General features: G+C 40.5%; 2 protein-coding genes across 4 annotated transcripts in view; one reads left to right on the top strand and one right to left on the bottom strand.

Annotated features, from left to right (window-relative positions):
* Nucleotides 1-2,682: 2,682 nt before the first annotated feature.
* On the bottom strand, nt 2,683-19,537 carry mzt1 (mitotic spindle organizing protein 1). 2 transcript variants are annotated; one of them, XM_048532361.1, is made up of 3 exons: nt 19,416-19,537; nt 6,431-6,576; nt 2,683-3,600 (listed from the first exon to the last, which is right to left on the bottom strand). In XM_048532361.1, the coding sequence occupies exons 1-3, from the start codon at nt 19,459-19,461 to the stop codon at nt 3,577-3,579; spliced, it is 216 nt and encodes a 71-aa protein (XP_048388318.1). In that variant the 5' UTR covers nt 19,462-19,537; the 3' UTR covers nt 2,683-3,576. The 2 variants fall into 2 exon arrangements, with proteins under 2 accessions (XP_048388318.1, XP_048388317.1); XM_048532360.2 differs by lacking the exon at nt 2,683-3,600 and adding an exon at nt 3,609-5,210.
* Nucleotides 19,016-20,284, top strand: part of bora (bora aurora kinase A activator) — a 29,264-nt gene continuing 27,995 nt past the window's right edge. For both annotated transcript variants that reach the window (XM_048532356.2, XM_048532357.2), the window contains exons 1-2: nt 19,016-19,070; nt 19,302-19,936. The gene's annotated coding sequence lies outside the window, so the exon portion shown is untranslated. The remainder of the gene's footprint in view (nt 19,071-19,301; nt 19,937-20,284) is intronic.

Below are 20,284 nucleotides of genomic sequence, written 5' to 3' on the forward strand. Positions count from 1 at the left end.
TTCGAAACAAGGAACTTCATACACATTGCAAACACTGTTTGCACAGCTGTGGATTACTGCAATGGCTGTAGATGAACTGGAGCTGAAGGGTTGTGTTCAAATGGAGATTTGATTGGCAGCATTAGCACATTGGTAATTGGTCACCGGTCAACAAACTAATGAAAAAGGTCTTTTGCCTGTAGAAAACGAGTCTTTGTTTTATATCATCCTGGGTCTAAAACATAGGTAAACAGGGGGATTCTGTTTACTTTTTAAAATCTTTATCTTTTACGACAATTCAGTAGTGTGACTTGATTTACAACATGCTGTCTCAATGAGGCATGACATTATTAATTTGTTGAGAAATAACTAGGGTGACCAGGTAATGTTCTGCTGTCCTGAATTTCTGCAAATTCAAGAATACTTTTTGACTTTTTGTGTCAAACATAACCAGGACGGGGAGAAATCTGTGCAGTTTCATCCTTCTTCCTGCAAAACGCCCTTTACATCCCATTATATGGCAACTGAATTATCACTCACTCAGGATTGTCAGAACTGCAGATGCTGGAGTCAGAGATAACAGCGTGGAGATGGAGAAACACAGCAGGCCAGGCAACATCAGAGGAGCAGGAAGGTTGACATTTCAGATCAGGATCCTTCTTCTAATGCTGCCTGGCCAGCTGCATTCCTCCGGCTCCACACTGCATTATCTTTTAACTGAATTATCACACAGTGCCAACAGCTCCATTGCTGATTATGTCTTTTAAACAATTTACCATTTCCATCACAAAACCTTCAGTCATTCCTCCCATAGGCCCCTGCACGTGGTAATCAACATTTCAATCATCATGGAGCCCAAACTTTCCATGACTTTTTCAATGTCTGTTTTGACTTTCAAAACCCCGGTCATCCTAAATGTGAAACAACAACTTTCAATTATGTAGGAGCATTGATATACAAAAATATTGCAGTTTCATGATGCAGAATCAGAAAAGAAAAACAGATTAATGATGCCTAACAAATTTATATACCACCATGTAAAGATGTGCACATAAAGCTGGTTGAAATAACAATGATAGCTTCCTTGGGGCAGAAAAATATATTTTTGGATATTCAAGTCTAATTTAAACAAAATTTGGACTTTGCCCTGCATATGATATTTTAAAAAGTTACATTTTCACATACATTTTAATTAGGAATTAGCTGGCATCTTCAGAATGAACACTCAGGTTGCTGTGCTGATTTTTCCTTTTCCAATTTGGTCTTGAGAGCCTTTAGGCTAAGTAAATATGCAATTTTATTTCAAGATGTTGGATGTTCAATGTTAATAGCAGAAATTTTCTCTGGTCAGTGATAATTTAAATGACAAGTGTTGTCTTACTCTTCAATATTTGTACTACAATGGGGCAAGGATGGGAGAGGTTGGTGAGACAAGCTATTTCTTACAATTCTTCATATTCAGCTGAAAGTAAGAATTAATATTGAGTTCCAGGCTGTAGAGATACAACTTTAGATTTTCCTCAGTGATTCCTACTTTTGTGAAAACTATTGTTTGATATCATTGAGACAGATTACTAAATGTGGCAGATGTAGGCAAAGTATTTTATTGTCTCCAGAGTGAACTCAGTTTAGGTCCTATACAGCAGTGAGATGCAATAATAAAAAGGCTTCACAGCACACAAATTGCTGTGAACTTTAAAACCTTTTATTAAAGCAGTGCCAGAAAGCATGCACAGAAAGGCAGAAGTTACAACATGGAAGCAAGCCTCCTGCCCAAGCAGTCAACATCAGCAGTTATCCTCCACTTGAGAAAATACTTCTAATCACATTTAACTTCCCTGTTTTCATATCCTGTCAGCCAACTGTTATTTTATTATCCAATCTTTAAAAATGCTGATATAGGAGGAAATTTATATCAAACTCAACAGCCAGGTTGAGTCTGCCAATCTATCAAACGCTTTAAAACCGATCCAACTTTACAAACATACATATGAATGAGGAACAAGGAGTAGGCCACTTGACCAACTGCCACGATGGGAGTTGAACCCATCATCCAAGAACATTGGCTTTGGGTCCCAGATCAATAGTCCAGTGATTACCATGGCACCACCACTTCTAAGGCCTGCTTGGCTATCAATAATAATATTTGTGCACAATCCAATTGTGCCCTTAACTTCACATTTGTCTCTACCTTCGAAAACCTTTGGATTTTACTATTTATTAACCTCAACCAAATTTAATATCAAGCACAATTGTAATACCAGCAGTGTACCCAAAATGTATCCAGGACCTGGATGTAGAAGTACTTCCAGCTCCATAGCATTCCTGATGTGAGCAGCATGTAATTTAAATTTGTTTATGAAAAATTGGCAAGCCAACTCTGAAAACAGGTTAGAAATGGTCAACTGGATTCAATTGGGACTGATCTCCAATTTTTGGTACATCTTGGATGTCATGATTTAAGCACTTTTTTTGATAATTTGATTGTACACATTAGAAAAAGCTAATTTTAGGTGCAAAACAAAATATTAGTTTCGCAATTTGTAGCAGAACCTGTACTAATAGAATGTTTAAATACAGCCAGCATTGCAAAATTAAGACTTTTTTTGTAATCTGATAGTCATTTTAATATTATATTTAGCTGGAGCATAAATGGACTTAATATACAGATTATAGCAGAAATCAAACAACTTGAATGAAAAAGCTTGTTTAGTGAGTTGCTTTAATTTTTATTACTGATATAAAACCACATTAAGGTTGTACAGTAAGTTCAAAACAAGAAATTAGTTTACAAAATTGACTTAAAGGGCAGGGTATACTTATGCAGAAGCACTATAAAATCTATACAGTGCTCACAAACCATAATTCTAGAGCAAATTTGTTGATAGCATCCTGCGGGGAAAAAAAAACAAAAGCCTGCTGAATCTGCCAAAACTTTGGATTTAGCAAAATTTCAATCTACTTTTGCTAAATTGAAACAGTTATAACAATTTGCAGTATTGCAAATGTGATTTATTTGTAAACTAATTGGATTATTTGAACTGTTAATTTTCAGATTGTGATTATCTGTACAGTCAGTTGTACTTTATAATTTTAAAGAGGAAAAGAACAAAGCATATTTGCATAACATTCACAATACAATGTTGACATATGAATAAAATATTAGGAGGGGGGTCATTCCATACTTTGAGATGAAGTGCATTACAAAAGCCTCAAAGAACTGTAAATACAATATGTAACAGTTACAGTCAAACTTAAAATCACTATTGTCAGTCAAGTAATCCAAGTTAAATTATACCGTGTATGGTTAGTAACCAGCCTCTAGCAAGTGGTCAGTGCTTTCAGATAGCTCCTTTTTAACTCAACAGTGCACAATAAGCAAATCTATTTTAAATAGCAATCAACAAATTCACTGTGGACCTAGACAGCAACAATTTGCATATCAATATCAATAGACTAATCCACACCCTTCCACTTTTATGTTCTGTGGTACGAAATGATTTGTTTCTGTTTGCTGTATATATTCTTTCATCTCAATGCTTTTCAGCGCAAGCTGATACAGGCAGCAAAATGGGGTTCTCTGTCATAAAGCTGACATCAACCAGTCATATTCTCAGCAGCCTAAGGAGAAACAACATCCATATTACAGAACAGATACTTGTTATTTTTCCTGGTACAATAAATGTGAAGTTTGTGTTTAAAGTATAGTTTTGTTTTTCATGTCCACTTTGCCTATATTATTCAAATATGTTAAAAAGTGCTCAACACTGCACTGCAGTTGGTCAAACGTTTAACTACAATATTTAAATTATGATGACTGACCAATTCCTGAAGTCTTTAAAAAAAAAAGGGATGTTTCAATAGGATACAGTAGGTAAAACTGAAATAACAAATTTTATTCACACTCCATTCGTGTAACTTCTGGGTAGATCTGTGTCACAATCGGTTAGCTTGTTCAGCTCTTAACTGGAAGGTTGGTGGTTCAAAGCCACCCAGAGATGACGTGCTTCCTCACTTGTGGGGTGACAGTGGCTCAGCTGTTAGCACTGCTGCCTCACAGCACCAACAACCCGGGTTCAATTCCACCCTCGGGCGACTGTCTATGTGGAGTTTGCACATTCTCCCCATGCCTGTGTGGGTTTCTGCCCACAGTGTAGATGTGCAGGTTAGCTGAATTGCCATGTTAAATTGCCTACAGTGTCCAGGGATGTGTAGATTAGGTGGGTTACAGGTGGATGGGTCTGGGTGGTATGCTGAGGTTCGGTGTGGACTTGTTGGACAGAAGGGCCTGTTTCCACACTGTCGTGATTCTGTGTTCAGTAGCTAGAATTAGTCTAAACATGATTTATATGAATTAATTTGCCCAAATCAAAGTACATGTGAAATATTACAATCCTTTGTTTTTTTTTGAAAGAAATGTTTCCACAGGCAAAAGATTATTCCTTTATAAAAAAAGATCTTCTGTCTATGCTACATGATCGAACACTAGCTGTACAATACAATGCATTGTTTTGTTCCTCAGCTCCTCTGCTGGATATGCACACACAATGATTTTACATTTGTCTTCAGATCCATTGAAAATACAAAGTGCATTTGACTTGATATCTGCCAAATTGTGGCACATTGACCACTGCAGAAAAGGACACTGAATTATCAGACACAGCACTGTTAGCTCAACTTGCCTATACTTGTATTTGTGTTTGCGTTTCACAGAAGCTGTATCCTAAATCTATGACATGGATATTTCAAGGAGTGATGATTTCCATTGCATTGCCATTCTGCTGTGCCTTGTTTGTGTTAGAGCCAAGCTGTTCCTTGCTGGACCTTCAGAAATGTGAAGCATACCTGAAATGCAACTGTTCTTTTGTAGTGCAAATAGTCAGAAAAAGTCAAACTATGACCCTTTTTTACAGCAACAATAGATGCTATATTCTGATAAGTTTAAATGTCCCATGGCTGTATGTTGAGAATTATTCATTCATCATGGCTGGTATTTCTTTGTTTAGTGCGAACATTGAGCTCAACCTTCTTCATTCCCAACAGCGATCGACCTCCTCCAACTTTCATCTGTGACAGTGATATCACACCACCAAACCCCTGCTCATTGTCATCAATGTCGACTTCTCTGGCAGTGGTTAGACAGGAGTCACAGATTCCAGAAAACAAGTCAGGAGAGGTGGCGTAGGATGGGATAAACTGTCTGTCTTCAGTACTGACAGTGAGGGTGAACACTGTACATGAACAAAAAGGTGTCGATCATGGTTATGGAAAGACCAAACCTTGAAGCAGGTATAGTGCTTTGGCTCTATAGTTGATTTACTGTGTGTTACAATGATAGACATTTATAGTCAGTTAATTAAGTGCAGGGCAAACTGCTCAAGTTTGCATTGTTCTGGTCAATTACTGAGTAACCCAGGGAGGGCAAAACTGACAAGTGGAATTTTAAAACTCCCAGGCAAGTACCATAGACACATACCAGTTGGGACTTCCTTAAGATCCTGAGGGACATTTGTATCAGAACAGACCTCTTCTTGTATCAGCAATGTGGCCATTTGTCATAAAGTCATTAATTACACCAGCTGTGTGAACAGTTTTTCTTGGTTACTCCATCAAAACCGTTCATAGTTCAAAGCCATCTATTAAAATCGCACCTCAACTTCTCTTTGTAAATTTACAAAGGCATTACATCTATTGCATTTAGCCATTTGTGCTTTGTTACTCCTTCCAAAAAAAAATTCCACGAGGAGTTCAAGCATGACCTTCCATTTTGAAATCCATGCTGACTATACTATACTCCATTTCTAGATTTAAGTACCAGTTAATCCCTTTCTCAGCACATTCTTGTCGGTGTCAATTGCTGCTCAACTGCGTGGATCTTCTATTTTGAAATCTAGTTGCAATTCATTCTTAGGAAACTGTCAACTTACAGGTCTATGAATTGGATGTGTAGCACAATATTTCATGGCAAAGATGTGCCAATCTCAATGCATTGCTTTTCTCCTAATCACATTTTTCCTGTTGGATTCATTCACTCAAAATGCATCCATAAACAATTCGCTTTCTCAAATAGAAAACTGGAATTAAGTGCTTATTTGTTCCTCTAGCTATATCAAATTTCATAAGTAAATGGTGAAATTTTCACTTGTATAAAGAAAAAGTCTATCAATGCAAAAGTAGCAGATTTACTCAATCAAATCAGCTGCAGGGTTTCTGTTACTTTATTGATTAATCTTTCTGTCACAGGTTTGATGTCCATTATCCATCACATGTAATTCTTTTGTGACAACGTATGGGTTCTCAACATGTAACCTTAAGTCCTTTATAAGGATGTAAACAGTTCTAAACTGTCAGAAAGTTGACATAGGTGTTAACGATCAAAAGACTTTTTCTGCTGAACAATTCTGCGATGTTATGTTACATGCAAATTTTATTTTACATCAATCTTTCTTACTTTAAGTGAGTCAGCAGCCTTCCGCAGCTCCTTGATAACTGAAGCCAACGCCTCAGGATTGATCCCTTGTTCACAAAGTCGGACACAAATTGATAGAGACTCCATATCAAGACCAGTATTCAGCAATCTTGAAATTTCAAGAAGAACTGAAAGAAACAGGTGTTATTTGATCATGTGATAGCAACAAGAATGAGCGACTTGCATTTGCATGGTACCTTTCAATCTCAAGGTGTCCGAAAAGTGCTGTAAGCCAATGAAATACTGCTGTTATAAAAGCTAGGAAATGCAGAAAGCAACCTACATACAGAAAGGTTCTAGCATAACAATCATGCTGGTTTTGGGGTGAATACTGGACAGGTTATCAGTGAAAATACCACACAGCTCTTCAAGTTTATTCCATGAGAGCTTTATATCCAACACACAAGCCTCGATATAACATGGTCAGCCTCAATTTTATGTTTAAATCTCTGGAGATGAACTCTGCAACCATGCTCCCACCTAAGGCATAACTGTTACTTGTATACCAGCAGCTTAATTTGTAGTAGGACTGGGTGCTTCGGCTCTGCAGCCATCTGTATTTCAACACTCATTAGTCACTCTGAAGGCCATTTGCTGCACTTCAAATCAAAACACCACTGCATTAACTAGAAAAATTTCCAAACACATAGATCAACATTATTTTACAATCTTTGTCTGAAGCCAACTGACAGAAACATCAAGTTTGAACCTTCATGAATAGTAGGTCATAATTGGAAGTGAACAAAGGTGGTGTTCATACACAGTCATTTACAAATCAACTCGATGAAATAATGTAACAATGTTATAATATCCGCAAGTTACTTAAATGTGTAAGTTGATTACATTCTAAATTGCTTATGCATGTGAGAGATTATGGGAAATTCCCTTCAGGAAGTAATTTAAGAACAAAATAATAGTTCTGTAATTGTAACTATCTCAATATATACATTAGCCAAGCATGAGAGGTTTGCTTGTTTTGCTAAAGTGAACAGATTTTTCTCTCTGAATACAAGGATTTCCTAAAGCACACACAAGCCTCAAGTATTTCAATGAAATGTATTCCCAACCCCTCAGGTAATGATGCTACAAATAGATCAATAAGTACACTAATCTTCTCAGGTCCAGGCAATAGGATACACAAGAAAGGTTTATTATTCTACTCCAAACAGGAAAAGACAAGAAAAAAAACTGCTTTTTATAAATACAATCTGGACACTTGCCTTCTACCAACAGTTATTCAATTCCTAAGACAATGATTGCAACAAGCGCATAGTGAAGTGTCTCCTGCTTTGCTTGGCATCGGGTGGTGGAGGAGAGCGCGAGAGAGCGAGAGAGCGAGAGAGCGAGAGCGCGAGAGCGCGAGAGCGCGAGAGCGCGAGAGCGCGAGAGCGCGAGAGCGCGAGAGCGAACACATGGAAGAAAGAAAGAGTGTGTGTATATCTCAGGGAACCGCTCTATTTTACAACGGGGAACTGGCTCGGAAACTTAATGAACTATCTTGCTCTGTTATTTACCAATGAATATGCCCACCTAGTTTGAGAAAGCTGTGCCCATTGTAGGGAGTTGGACCCTGTTTTCACAGCAACTTGCACAGACATCACTAACTGCCTGAACTTAAACTGGATGAATTTTATCTGCTCTCTGGTAATTCTCTATTGTAAGAAGGTAAGTTACAACATGAATACAAGGAAGGAGAAAAGAAAAGACCCATGGCAGCCTCTTCAAAAGGCAGCAAGGAGGTTCAAGTCAAGTGCCAACTTCTTACACACTAGCCAGCTACAGACTGTAGTCCCCACAGTTGCCACCTTACTGATTCATCAACAGACTAGAGAAGAGGGCACATGAGTTATCTAATGACCCAACAGGAACCAACAAGGTCCTGCTTACTTGGCTTTATCGCAATGGTCTCAAGGTTATTAGTTGTTGTAAGGCCTTATGCAAAAGTGACAATACTGCCAGATGAATTCCATTATCTGTGACTATGGAGAAAACATCCCAAACATTGAAACATTTCCTAAAATGCTGTCTGTTAGCAGTCATGCAGCCACGAAGATGTTCAATTCTTTACCCACAGCATACCACACTGGGGAGGAAAGTGTAGCTGCATGACAGGATAATCCCACTTTCCCCATTTGCAAAATCATCCCACTTCTCTCTCACAGCACAGGATGTTAGTAAAACAATTAATACATATTATCATCCTATCATTTAGTTGGTACCATTATTCAAGAAATTAGATAGGGATAAACCAGGAAACTACAGGATAATGAGTTAAAATCATGAGCAGGGAATCTATTGAAAAAAATTCTGATGGACAGATTTAAACTTCATTTTGGAGAGGCAAGGAGTAATAGTCAACATAGCTTTTGTGGGTAGGAGGGTGGAGATCATGTTCAACAAATTTGACTGAGTTTTTCCACAGAGAAGACAAGGTGTGTAGTTGAAGGTTGTCAAGTTGATTGCCTACATGAACTTCACTAAGGCTTTTGAGAAGAATGTAGTAGATACAAACAGTAAGTCTGCAGATGACATGAAAATTGTTGGTGCAGTGAATAGCGTGGAGGAAAGTCTTCGAATAAAAGAATCTAGATGGGCCGATCAGAGCAGAAGCAATGGAATATTGAAAAGTACAAGGTGATGTATTTTGGGAGAACTAGCAAGGCAAGAGAATACAATGAATAGTAGGATGCTAGAAGTACAGAGGATGGGACAGCCTTCATAGATCCTTGGCAGCATTAAGGAATGAGGTAATTGATTTTATTAATCAAGGCACTGTATGGGGTTCCAGTTACCTCACTAGAGGAAGGGCACACAGAAGATTCTAAAAACTGGAGCTTTTCAGCTTCAAAGAGAGACTAGATATCCTGGGGTTATCTTCCTTACAGCAGAAAAGGCCAAGAAGGAATCTGGCTGAAGTGCATAAAATTATGAGGGGCATAGACAGGAAAAGCTTTTGCCTTTTCTTAGGTGAGGGTCAATAACCAGAGGGCATAGTTTTAAGTTAAGGTGCCGGAGGTCTCGAGGAGATTCAAGGAAAGGAAGTGTCTTCAACCACAGGTTAAAGAATACTTCTAACTCACCGACTGAAAGGGTGTTCAGAGAGGGAACTCTTCAGATGAAGAACTGAAACTCCACAGCACAGTAAGTGCTGGAAAATAGGATTAAAGAAGAAATGTGCTTGGCGATCGGTGTGGACATGATGAGGATACAGGCCACTTTTCATGTTCTAAATCTGACTGAAATACAGTCAGTCAATCTGGAGAAAGATGATACAATTAAATTAGAGCTTTATTGGAGGATTAATTAAAGCTTGACATATAAATCAAAAGCTTTAAAGAGTTTGAATGCTTCAGATATTTGAAGGAAAAACCAAAAGTGCAAGTTCACAGCCTCTGTTAAAACATTAATTATAATAAATTTAATTAACTGATGATCCCATCATATTTTGTAGAACTAGGAATGTATCCAATTTAAAATTCTTTAATGCAGATATTTCGTCGGCGGAATGACTATCAAAACTTAACATTAGGCTGAGTTGTATTATTGAATGCTGGAGGTAGAAGTGAGGTAATGACTAAGAAATTGCAAGTACACAAATTAGAAAGACATGGTCAATATCTAGTTGTATACAAGATATAACAAGCAAAGTTTACCAAATGCTGTAGAAATTTTAGATTCATTAACCTTTATATACATCTAATATAAGGAGCGAGAGCCGTTGATTTTTAATGATAGTATAATGATCCTAAGCAATTCCCCAGTGTATTATACAAGGTAAATACAACTACAATTATACAATTAACATGTATGATGAATAGATGCTATTGCTTTCCAAAGACGAGTTTAAAAACAGTGATCCAGATTGTCTGGTCTCTGGATAGTTGTTGACCAGAAAAGCCCTGAAAGACGCACTAGGAGACCTTTCTAAGTCCCAAAATACAGACCATGCTGCAATTACCTTGCAAGTTTAAATATCCAGTGTACAATTAAATTAGCTCCTGGAACTACTGGGAAAACAAAAAGTCCCCACTCTGAATTAGTCTCAGAGATTTGTAGGGTTTCAATTGGCTTATTTTACCAGACATCAGACATCATTCAGTGGTATTTTCAGTCGATGGGAGATTTTGAGTCTAACTGATAGGTAATGATTGAAAGGTAACTACATTAAAAAAATTACATGTTTAAAATTACATGGTCAACAATTTCAAAAGTATTCCTTTCATAATCACAGAATCTCTACAGTATGGAAACAGGTCATTCGGCCCTTTAAGTCCACACCAACACATCCAAAGACCATCTCACACAGATCCAAACCCCTAATCTTCCACTGTAACCCTGCATTTCTCCTGGCTAACCCAGTTGGCCTATACATCCCTGGACACTAAGGGCAATTTAGCATGGCCAATCCATGCACATCTTTGGACTGTGGGAGGAAACCGGAGCACCCAGAAGAAACCCACGTAGACACTGGGAGAACGTGGAAAATCCACTTAATCACCCCAGGTTGGAATCAAACCCGGGTCCCTGGCGCTATGGCAACAGTGCTAACCACTGTGCTGCACAGCACAGTTCCATGCCACACTTGGATGCAAATCTCAATTTCAAATTGACTAACAAACTTTATTTCCACTTAAATTTATTCTAGGATCTGATAGGACACTGGTGAAGGTAACAGCCTATGCAGGAACCTTATCAAAAGCATTGCTGAAGTCTAAGTATGTTACATGCATTATCCTCATTTATACATCTGAATTGTTCAGAGATAACCAATCATGTAGCCCAAACTTGTCCTCCCCTTAAATGAAACTGTACTAACTAATCTTGATTAGTGCCTACCTATCCAAGTGCAAATTAATTATATTGCTCAATATTGCTTCTAATAGTTTGCAACACTGTCGTTAGACCGGCCTGTAGAATCCAGTTAATCTCTTGGTCCCCACTTGAATAAGAGTACACACTGATTGCCCTCCAGTCCTCTGGCATGTCTCGTGTGGGGAGGGACAGTTCGAAAATTATTGCCTGACATGTTGTTCCTTGTCCCACTCAACAGCCTGGGTTAAATTCTATCTTGCACTGTAGATTTTAGTACTTTAAGTTACCAGACTACACAGACAGAAAGGAGGGTCTGTGCTAATTCCTTAATTGATGACAAATTCCGTCTCCCTGATTTCTACACCCATATAATTGTTCGCACTAGCAAACACCACCACAGAAATTCATTTAGAACCCAACGTACATCCTCAGGCTCCTTGCACAAATTACCACTGCGGTGCATAATGGGCTGTACATTTTCCTTAGTTATCCTTAAATGTCTTGTAAATTAACCTAGCAGTTTCCTTTATTTTCCTGCCATTATTCTTTCATGACCCCATCTTGCTTTTCTGATTTCCTTTATGAATTTCCCATTGCATATTCTGCAGTCCTCGGTATCTGCTACAAGGCTTTTGCTCCTTATCCAAATCTGTATATTCCTTAATATCGGAGGTTCATGGGATTTGTTAGTTCCACCAGTCTTTATTGGAAGATGTCGGCCCTGTGTTGAAATAATTAATATCTAAAAATTACTGCACAAAGAATTTCTGAGGAGAGGCTGGAATGATTTCATCAATATCAAGTTATCTTCTACGAAATGGGGTAAGCTGGGTAGTGTCAGGTGGAGAGCAGTGAATGGGGTGGTCGGCACTGAGTGGAGTCATTGCAGCACATGGTTGTGATTGGTAGAGGCCAATTAAAAAAAATTCATGGGAGGTAATCTTTGTTGGCAATTTGCTGCCCATTCTCATTTTCCTCTGATAATGTAATGGTGAGTAGTTTGGTACAACTGAGTGACTTGCTAGGTCATTTCAAAGAAAAGCAGGAATCAACCATACTGCCAAGGATCTGAAGTTACATGTAGGCCAGACAAGGCAACGACAGATCTCCTTTAGCAGCCATATGAACCTCAAGACAATTGCTGCAATTCCTGTTTAGATATTTTCTAATCAGCCTGTTCAGAGTTGCTATTTCACACTGCTGGAGCAGGTGAGACTTAATCCCTCGGTCTTATCACCCAGAGCAGGGCATTACCATTATGCCACAAGAACCCAGTTCTTCAGGGTATTTACATTTTTTCCTAATTAACCTGTTCAATGATGTTATTACACACCAGTGAAGCAGATGGGGTTTGAACTCAGCCTCATGAGCCAGAGGCAGGGAAACTACCACTGCAACTCTTCAGGGTAAGCATTTTTAAAAAATTTTGTAAGCAATCTGTTCAGAGATGTTATTGATCACCCCTGGAAGAGGCAGAGCCTGAACCCAAACCTTTGGGTCAGAGGTAGGGACGCTGAGCATGCATTTTGGCCAGGTCCCCGAGGAAAGAGACTGGTCACCACCCAGGATTGAACTGTGCAAGGCGAACATGATAACCACTACCCTATTAAAACTGTGCCAGATCCTTGGTGTACTGTCCTGCACCCAAGTACTTTCAACTGCTTTATCAATCACTTTTCCTTCCAACCAAGAGACATTTACTGGTGACTGTAGGTGGTTGTTTTAATTCACAACCACACAGATAGTGAAATGGCGATACCTACATGCAGCAAGACCTGGACAACAATTAGGCTTCAGCTGCCCAAATTTAAGTAACATAGACACCATGAGTGCCAGTAATAATATTCAGAATCTAACTACACCCCCCCCATCCCATATTCAATTACGTTATCATCTTAGAAGACACTACTGTTAAGATTTCTGTAAAGACATGACTTAAAAATGCAATGAAATTCTGAACTACAAAAAGAACAGAGATTACACTTTACGCTGTAACAAAGCAGAAATCAAGATGGATCAAACATTACTTACAGGTTAGTTAATTCATGCATAGAATTACTCATACATACAAAATAATGCTCCAAACCAAACTCCCTACAATCAGTTATGTACTCTGGTTGCTAACCAGAAAATAATCTCTTCTTACCAAATCTGGCCTCTCTCATAGCCATCCTTGTTTTTATTTCTTTGTGGCAACTTCCAGATGCAGATATACTTTGATAACTGCATTTCTAATTCTTTCTCTGTGATTTGTTCTTAGTGATCGAGATATGCATCATTTTTGGTTTTAACTGATTTCATTCTAACATTCATGCTTGCTGTTAACAAAACCTATCTACTAGTTTTTGTAAATCTTTTCTGTGCTTGGTGCAAGTTTTGGATCTGCAAATCCAACCCAGTTATCACAGCTTCCCTTACTGGTTTCTCAAAACCGTCGCTTTGGGCGCCACAGTCAGGTGTGCAGCACTGCAGCAACAGTCCTACTATTACTACCAGTTTTCTAGCAGCTTCACTTCTCCACGCTAGGTCAAAACTTCCAGTGTTCTTCACCAAAATTCAATTTGATCAGATCACAAATCAGAATGGTGTATTTTAGATATCGCTGCTATATAAATCTTCAGGGGCCCCATTTGTTCAGTTTCCTTTCTTTTGAATTGAACCTCAAATTTCCACAAGTATTCTGCTCAATTTCCAATATCAAAAACATTTCAGCTTGACATATCTGGAGAGTTGCGAATGGTGCTGTACATTGTACAATCATTGGCGAACATACCCACTTCTGACCTTATGTTGGAAGGAACGTCATTGATGAAGCAGCTGAAGATGGTTGGGCCTAGGACAATACCCTGAGGAACGCCTGCAGAGATGCAGACATTCATATTCCTAAAATTTATTGTGCATTTATTTCCTTGATCTGAGGTTTTCTAATTATCCTTTACTTCTAGGGCTAATGGTAAGGTTCTTAGTAGTGTAGATGAGCAGAGAGATCTCGGTGTCCATGTACACAGATCCTTGAAAGTTGCCACCCAGGTTGATGGGGCTGTTAAGAAGGCATACAGTGTTTTAGCTTTGATTAATGGAGGGATCGAGTTCCGGAACCAAGAGGTTATGGTGAAGCTGTACAAAACTCTGGTGTGTCCGCACTTGGAGTATGTGCACAGTTCTGGTCACTGCATTATAAGAAGGATGTGGAAGCTTTGGAAAGGGTGCAGAGGAGATTTACTAGGATGTTGCCTGGTATGGAGGGAAGGTCTTACGAGGAAAGGCTGAGGGACTGGAGGCTGTTTTCACTAGAGAGAAGAAGGTTGAGAGGTGACTTAATTGAAACATATAAAATAATCAGAGGGTTAGATAGGGTGGATAGGGAAAGCCTTTTTCCTAGGATGGTGATGGCAAGCACGAGGGGGCATAGCTTTAAATTGAGGGGTGAAAGATATAGGACAGATGTCAGAGGTGGTTTCTTTACTCAGAGAGTAGTAAGGGAATGGAACGCTTTGCCTGCAATGGTAGTAGATTCGCCAACTTTAGGTACATTTAAGTCACCATTGGATAAGCATATGGAATAGTGTAGGTTAGATGGGCTTGAGATTGGTATGACAAGTCGGCACAACATCGAGGGCCAAAGGGCCTGTACTGTGCTGTAATGTTCTATGTTCTATGAACCCGCAGCGATGGCTCCGAATTGTTTCTGCTTGAAACTGCAGTTCTGTCTTTCCTGGGAAATATCATGAAAATGGTGCTGAAACTATCAAATTGACACTTCAATGAGTTTCTCTCCCCACAGTAACTAGAGTACATGGGCATGCTTCAAGCTGAGGTGTTTATCCAAGAAAGCATTTAAGTGAAGTTCACCAGACTGATTCCTGAAGTTGCAGGTGTGTTACATGAGGAGAGGTTGGGCCCATTTTTAAAAGAAAAATATTTATTCACTTGTGGGATTATGGGCATCGCTGGCTGGCCAGCATTTATTGCTTATCCCTAGCTGTCATCTTGAACCACTGCCGTCCACATGCTGTAGATTGACCCACATTGCATTTAGGCAGGAAATTCCTAACTAGACCCAACTGGTCCTGTATGCATTGCAGTTCAGAAGAAATGGGGAGATTTCATTGAAACATACAAAATTCTTTTAGAACTGGCCATACTGAACGCAGGGATGACGTTTCCCCTGGCTAGGGCAACCAAAACAAGGCATTAAGGTTTCAGTATATGCAATATGCCATTTTAGACCGCGATGAGAAGGCTGGTAAGCCTGTGGAATTCTCAATCACAGAAGACTGCAGAGGCCAAAGTATTGAATTTTACTTAAAGCAATAGATTTCTCGAGGCTAAAGGGATGTGGAAATCAGGGTTCCAGCACTGTGATAGAAAATTAGGCACAGCCATGTTGACATAAGCATGTGACATAATTTGACACAGTCTCCTCAGTCAAGTGTTTATCTTGCACTGCTATACCCAGTTTATTATGCCATGACTCTGAAGAAAGCATCTGCCTCCACAGCAAAACTCTGCAACCGACACCAATTAACACACTTTTCCTCCCAGAGTGAACAGTGACAGCTCAAAATTACCGCTGTTGTTTAGGCAGCCTCCAATGTAACCCATCAGCTGTGAAAAGTGGGAGAAGTTGAAAATTAGGGAAAAAGAAAACATAACCTTGTAAGGCATTCCAGATATGCAAAGTAAAGCTGTTACAGAGAGAGGGAGAAGTGGAAAGAATTCCACCCTATGAGTCCATGGTTTTCAATGACATTCAACCTTTCTTTCAAATTCTGAAGAAGTGTCACTGGCTTTGAAACCTCAATTGCTTTTCTCTACACAAATGATGCCAGGCCTGTTGAGTTTCTCCAGATTTTTGTTTCAGATCTCCAGCATCCAAAGTTCTTTGTTTTATTTTAAATTCCCACGTCTTCCCCACATTTCATGGGAGCCCAATAGAAACATCACCAAATCCAAGACGCTGCTTTTGCTGCTCTCATTAACACTGACAAAAAATACAATAAAACAGTGGAATGCGTAATGGTCAACGTAGCTGAATCGCTGGATGCTGCTGGGGTCCACTAATAGCCGACAATGGATTGGTCATCACAGAAGCCCATATGATGATAGGGCCTGGAATGTGGTAATAAAAGAGAGATCGACAAATGTCTTCAAGCCCTCAAAATTACTGAAGCTGATACTAAATCCTGAAGGCTCCAGGATCCTCAAGTGAAAAATGAACTGCTGTTTTCCAGCTTTGCTCGTTAGCACAGCAAGCCTGAAACAGTGATGCTGGCTAGGGAACACAATGGTGTGATGAAATTGCGGGCCATCAGAAGCTGTCATGTTTTGTACACAAAACATAGGTGTTCGGCAAAGCGGTCGTCCAATTTGCATTTCATTTTTTTAGTGTAGAGGAGACCATATTGTGAGCACTGCATGCAATATACCAGATTGAGTAAAGTGCAGGAAAATTGCTGCTTCACTTGGAAGGTGTGGGTGGAGCCTTTGACAGTAGGGAGGAAAGAAGGAAATGGGCAGGTTTTACACCTCCTGCAATTGCATGGTAAGTTGCCACGTGAACAGAAGGTGGTGTTGGGAGTGGAGGAGAAGTGGTCCAAGGTGGCTAGGAGGGAACAGTCCTGGCAGAAAGCTGGCAAGGAAAGAGAGGAGAATGTTGGTGGCATGCTGCTAGAGGTGGAGGAAATGGTGTCTTATGATCCTTGGATGTGGGTGCTGTTGAGGTGGACGATGAGGACCACTGGGACCCTATTGGTTTTGGAGTAGTAAGGGAAGGGACGAGGGTTTAATTGCACAAGATGAGCTGGACACAGCTAAAGATCCTGTTGACCACAGCAGCGGGGAATTCTTGGTTGAAAACAACGTTGGAATAGACTCTTTACAGGAAGCACGTATGAGCAAGTATAGACCAAGAACTGTGAGAATTGATGAGTTTGTAATGCTTATCCCCAGAAATGGAAACAGATTTTGAAGATGGGGAGAGAAGAGCTGGAGGAGAAATTGATATCTTTCCAATTCTGGATGAGGGAAGCAGCATCAATAATGTCAATACACCAGAGAAGGAGTTGTGATAGGAGCCCCAAGAAGAGCTGGAACAAGAAATATTCTATCTACCCATAAGGAGATAGGCATTACTGGCATGCTGATACCTACGGCCACAGTTTCAATTTGAAGAAAATAAGAGGAGTTTAAGGGGCAGTTATTCAAAGTAAGGATGAGCTCGGAAGAGTAGGAAGTATACAGGGCAGTTCAGGCCTTCTTCCAGGAAGTAGTGGAGGGCCCCGAGATCATCCCATTGGTGGTTGGAGGTGTAATGGACTGCACGCCCATTGTGAGGAGCAGGAGTCACACAAGCTGGAAATTGGCAAAGCATAAGAAGAATCACAAATGTAAGTGGGAAGGACCTGGAGAGGAGAGGAAAAAACAGAAAATCAAATCGGGTTGGGACAAAAGAATTTGTGGGCCAGGATCACGCAGAAACAATGGTCTGCCCAGGCAGTCCTGTTTGCGGATTTTCTCTGTAGCATCTGTTCTGACGATGCCAGCTTCTGCAAGGGGCCACTGAAATGTCCACCTCTTTCTCAACTGAGGATTCCCTGCTACCATGGTTGACAGGGCCCTCAGCCACATCCAACCCATCCCCCGCACTTACGTCCTCACTCCTCCTCTTCCCACCCTAACACGGATAGGGTCTCTCTGGTCCTCACCTGCCACCACACCAGCATCACATTTAAAGGTTCATAAGCCACCATTTCCACCACCTCAAGTGTGATGCTGTCACCAGACACATTCCCCTTCTCTTACTTGTGAGTCTTCTACAGGCACCATTTCCTATGGTATAACTTGGTGCATGCTTCCTCCGTTCCCAATACATACCACATCCCTGTGGCACTTTCCCAGAAATGTGCAGAAGGTGTAAGAGATGCCAGTTTACTTCTTCACTTGTCACAATCGAAGGCACCAGACATCTTCCAGATTAAGCAGTGATTTACATCCGCTTCACTTACTCATCTACTGTATTTGCAGATCACAACCTGGTTTCCTCTACGCTGGGGAGTCAAAACGCAGATTGGGTGGCCATGTTGCAGAACACCTACGTTCTGCAAAAATGACAGCTCCAATTACCTGCAACTTCAACACACCACTGTGCTCCTTGGCTAACATTTATGTCTCAGGTTTGCTGCAGTGCTCCTGCAAAACTCTTTGAAGGGTCAATATGCACCCAATGGGCTGAATGGCTTGTAGAACCCCTGCAGTCTGGAAACAAGAGGCACAGTAAATTGTATGGGCCTATATTTTTGAACTTGCCTAGTCAAATTAGCTTGCTGTGTACTGTTCATGCTTAAATGGATTTGACAAGAAGCATAAAAATCTAAGAAATAGGAGTAGATCATTCTAAGGCCCACATTGCATTAATGAATAAAAGAGAAATTCTGCCTTTTGAGCCCAGTCTGCCATTTAATGAGGTCATGGCTTCTCCGTCATCACCAATTCCTACACAATCCCTGGATATTACTTTTAAAAGTGGAAAGCTATCCATCTCACTCTTGAAAATACTCAAGAACTAGGATTCTATACAGTTTTTTTTGTGGGTGGGGGGATGCTTGAGCGAGAATTGAACAGATTTGCTATCCTCCGCGAGAACAAGTCCCTCCTCATCTCACTCCCTGAAAGGTTGTCCCCTCATTCAGAGGCTGTGACTTCCGGGTTCTGGACATGGGTGTGCGGAGGGGCGTGCTATATCCACCCTGTCGAATCATATTCGCATGTCTGAACGGAGATCACCTCTTCTGGTCACCGAGGAACACAGGTATGAGCTGTCTACTGAAATCTTTTGCTCGTAGGGTACATCCTTCTCCATCCAGAAGGAAAGTAAAACAAAGTAGTGGAGATCCCAACCCGAAACATCAACTTTCCTGCTCCCTCTGATGCTGCCTGGCCTGTTGTGTTCCTCCAGCTCCACACTGGAGAAACTCAGAAGGTCTGGCTGCTCCTGTGGAGGGAAGGCAGCATTAACGTTTCGACATTCTTCCCCTCCCAGGAATTTGGAGTGATGAAGCCGCGATCAACTCCCTTTTAATGACATGGAGGATCGGTAGGAAGACAAGAACCGCCAACTTCAACACGAAATCACTCGGTTCTCTCTCACACTCACCGTCCATGGTCTCCCTCACCGCGTTCAGGTTAGCAGCGTTCGCCATTGCTCCACCTTTCACCCGGAACCACAGCCGCCCGGTCCCCGCCCATTACATCACCACATCTTTAAAAAAAACTAAACTAGTCACCGTAGCAAGCAGGAAACTGTGGTAATAAATCTTGTGAAATAACCGGTCGGCGTCCAACCGATGAAACGGGATCGACTTATTATCACTGTGAAGGTTTTCCTCTGGGTCAGCGGCCGTTTAGAATCTTGGCTGCCGTTTGAATCTGATTGGTTGATGCTGGCGCGCACCCGCCGATTGGTTGCCGTCTCACCGCCCAAGGAGACATTCCGATTGGCTAACGATAACTGAGACCGGTAATTGGCTATATCCCTTGCCAATGTTTGTGTTTCTTTGGCTGCCACCATCCAAACCAGGTGATTGGCTGGCTGCGTTCGCTGCGGTAGCCGCTGATTGGCCAGCGGCTGCGGGAGGGACATTCAAGGCAACGAACTCGGTGAGAGGAATATTGAAGGTAAGATCTACTTAAATATCACTTTAAAATAGAGAGAGAGACACTAGTGTCAAATAGTGTGTAAAACGGAGAGAAACTGGGATGGAATATCATCAATGTCTGGTAAAGCAGAGAGACTGGGGTGAAGTTTCATCAATATCATATAAAATGGAGAGAGATTGGTGTGAAATTTCATGTAAAACTAAGGGTGCCTCGGGTGGAATACCATCAATAAGTAAGAGAGACTGGGGTAAAATATAATCAGTTTCATATAAAACGGAACGAGACAAGGAAAATATCAATATCTTGTAAAACACGGGAATCGATAAAATGTTGTCGATATTATCTAAAACACGGATAGATTGGGTG

The sequence above is a fragment of the Stegostoma tigrinum genome, chromosome 6 (genome assembly GCF_030684315.1).
Source record: "Stegostoma tigrinum isolate sSteTig4 chromosome 6, sSteTig4.hap1, whole genome shotgun sequence".
NCBI classification, from domain to species: Eukaryota; Metazoa; Chordata; class Chondrichthyes; order Orectolobiformes; family Stegostomatidae; genus Stegostoma; species Stegostoma tigrinum.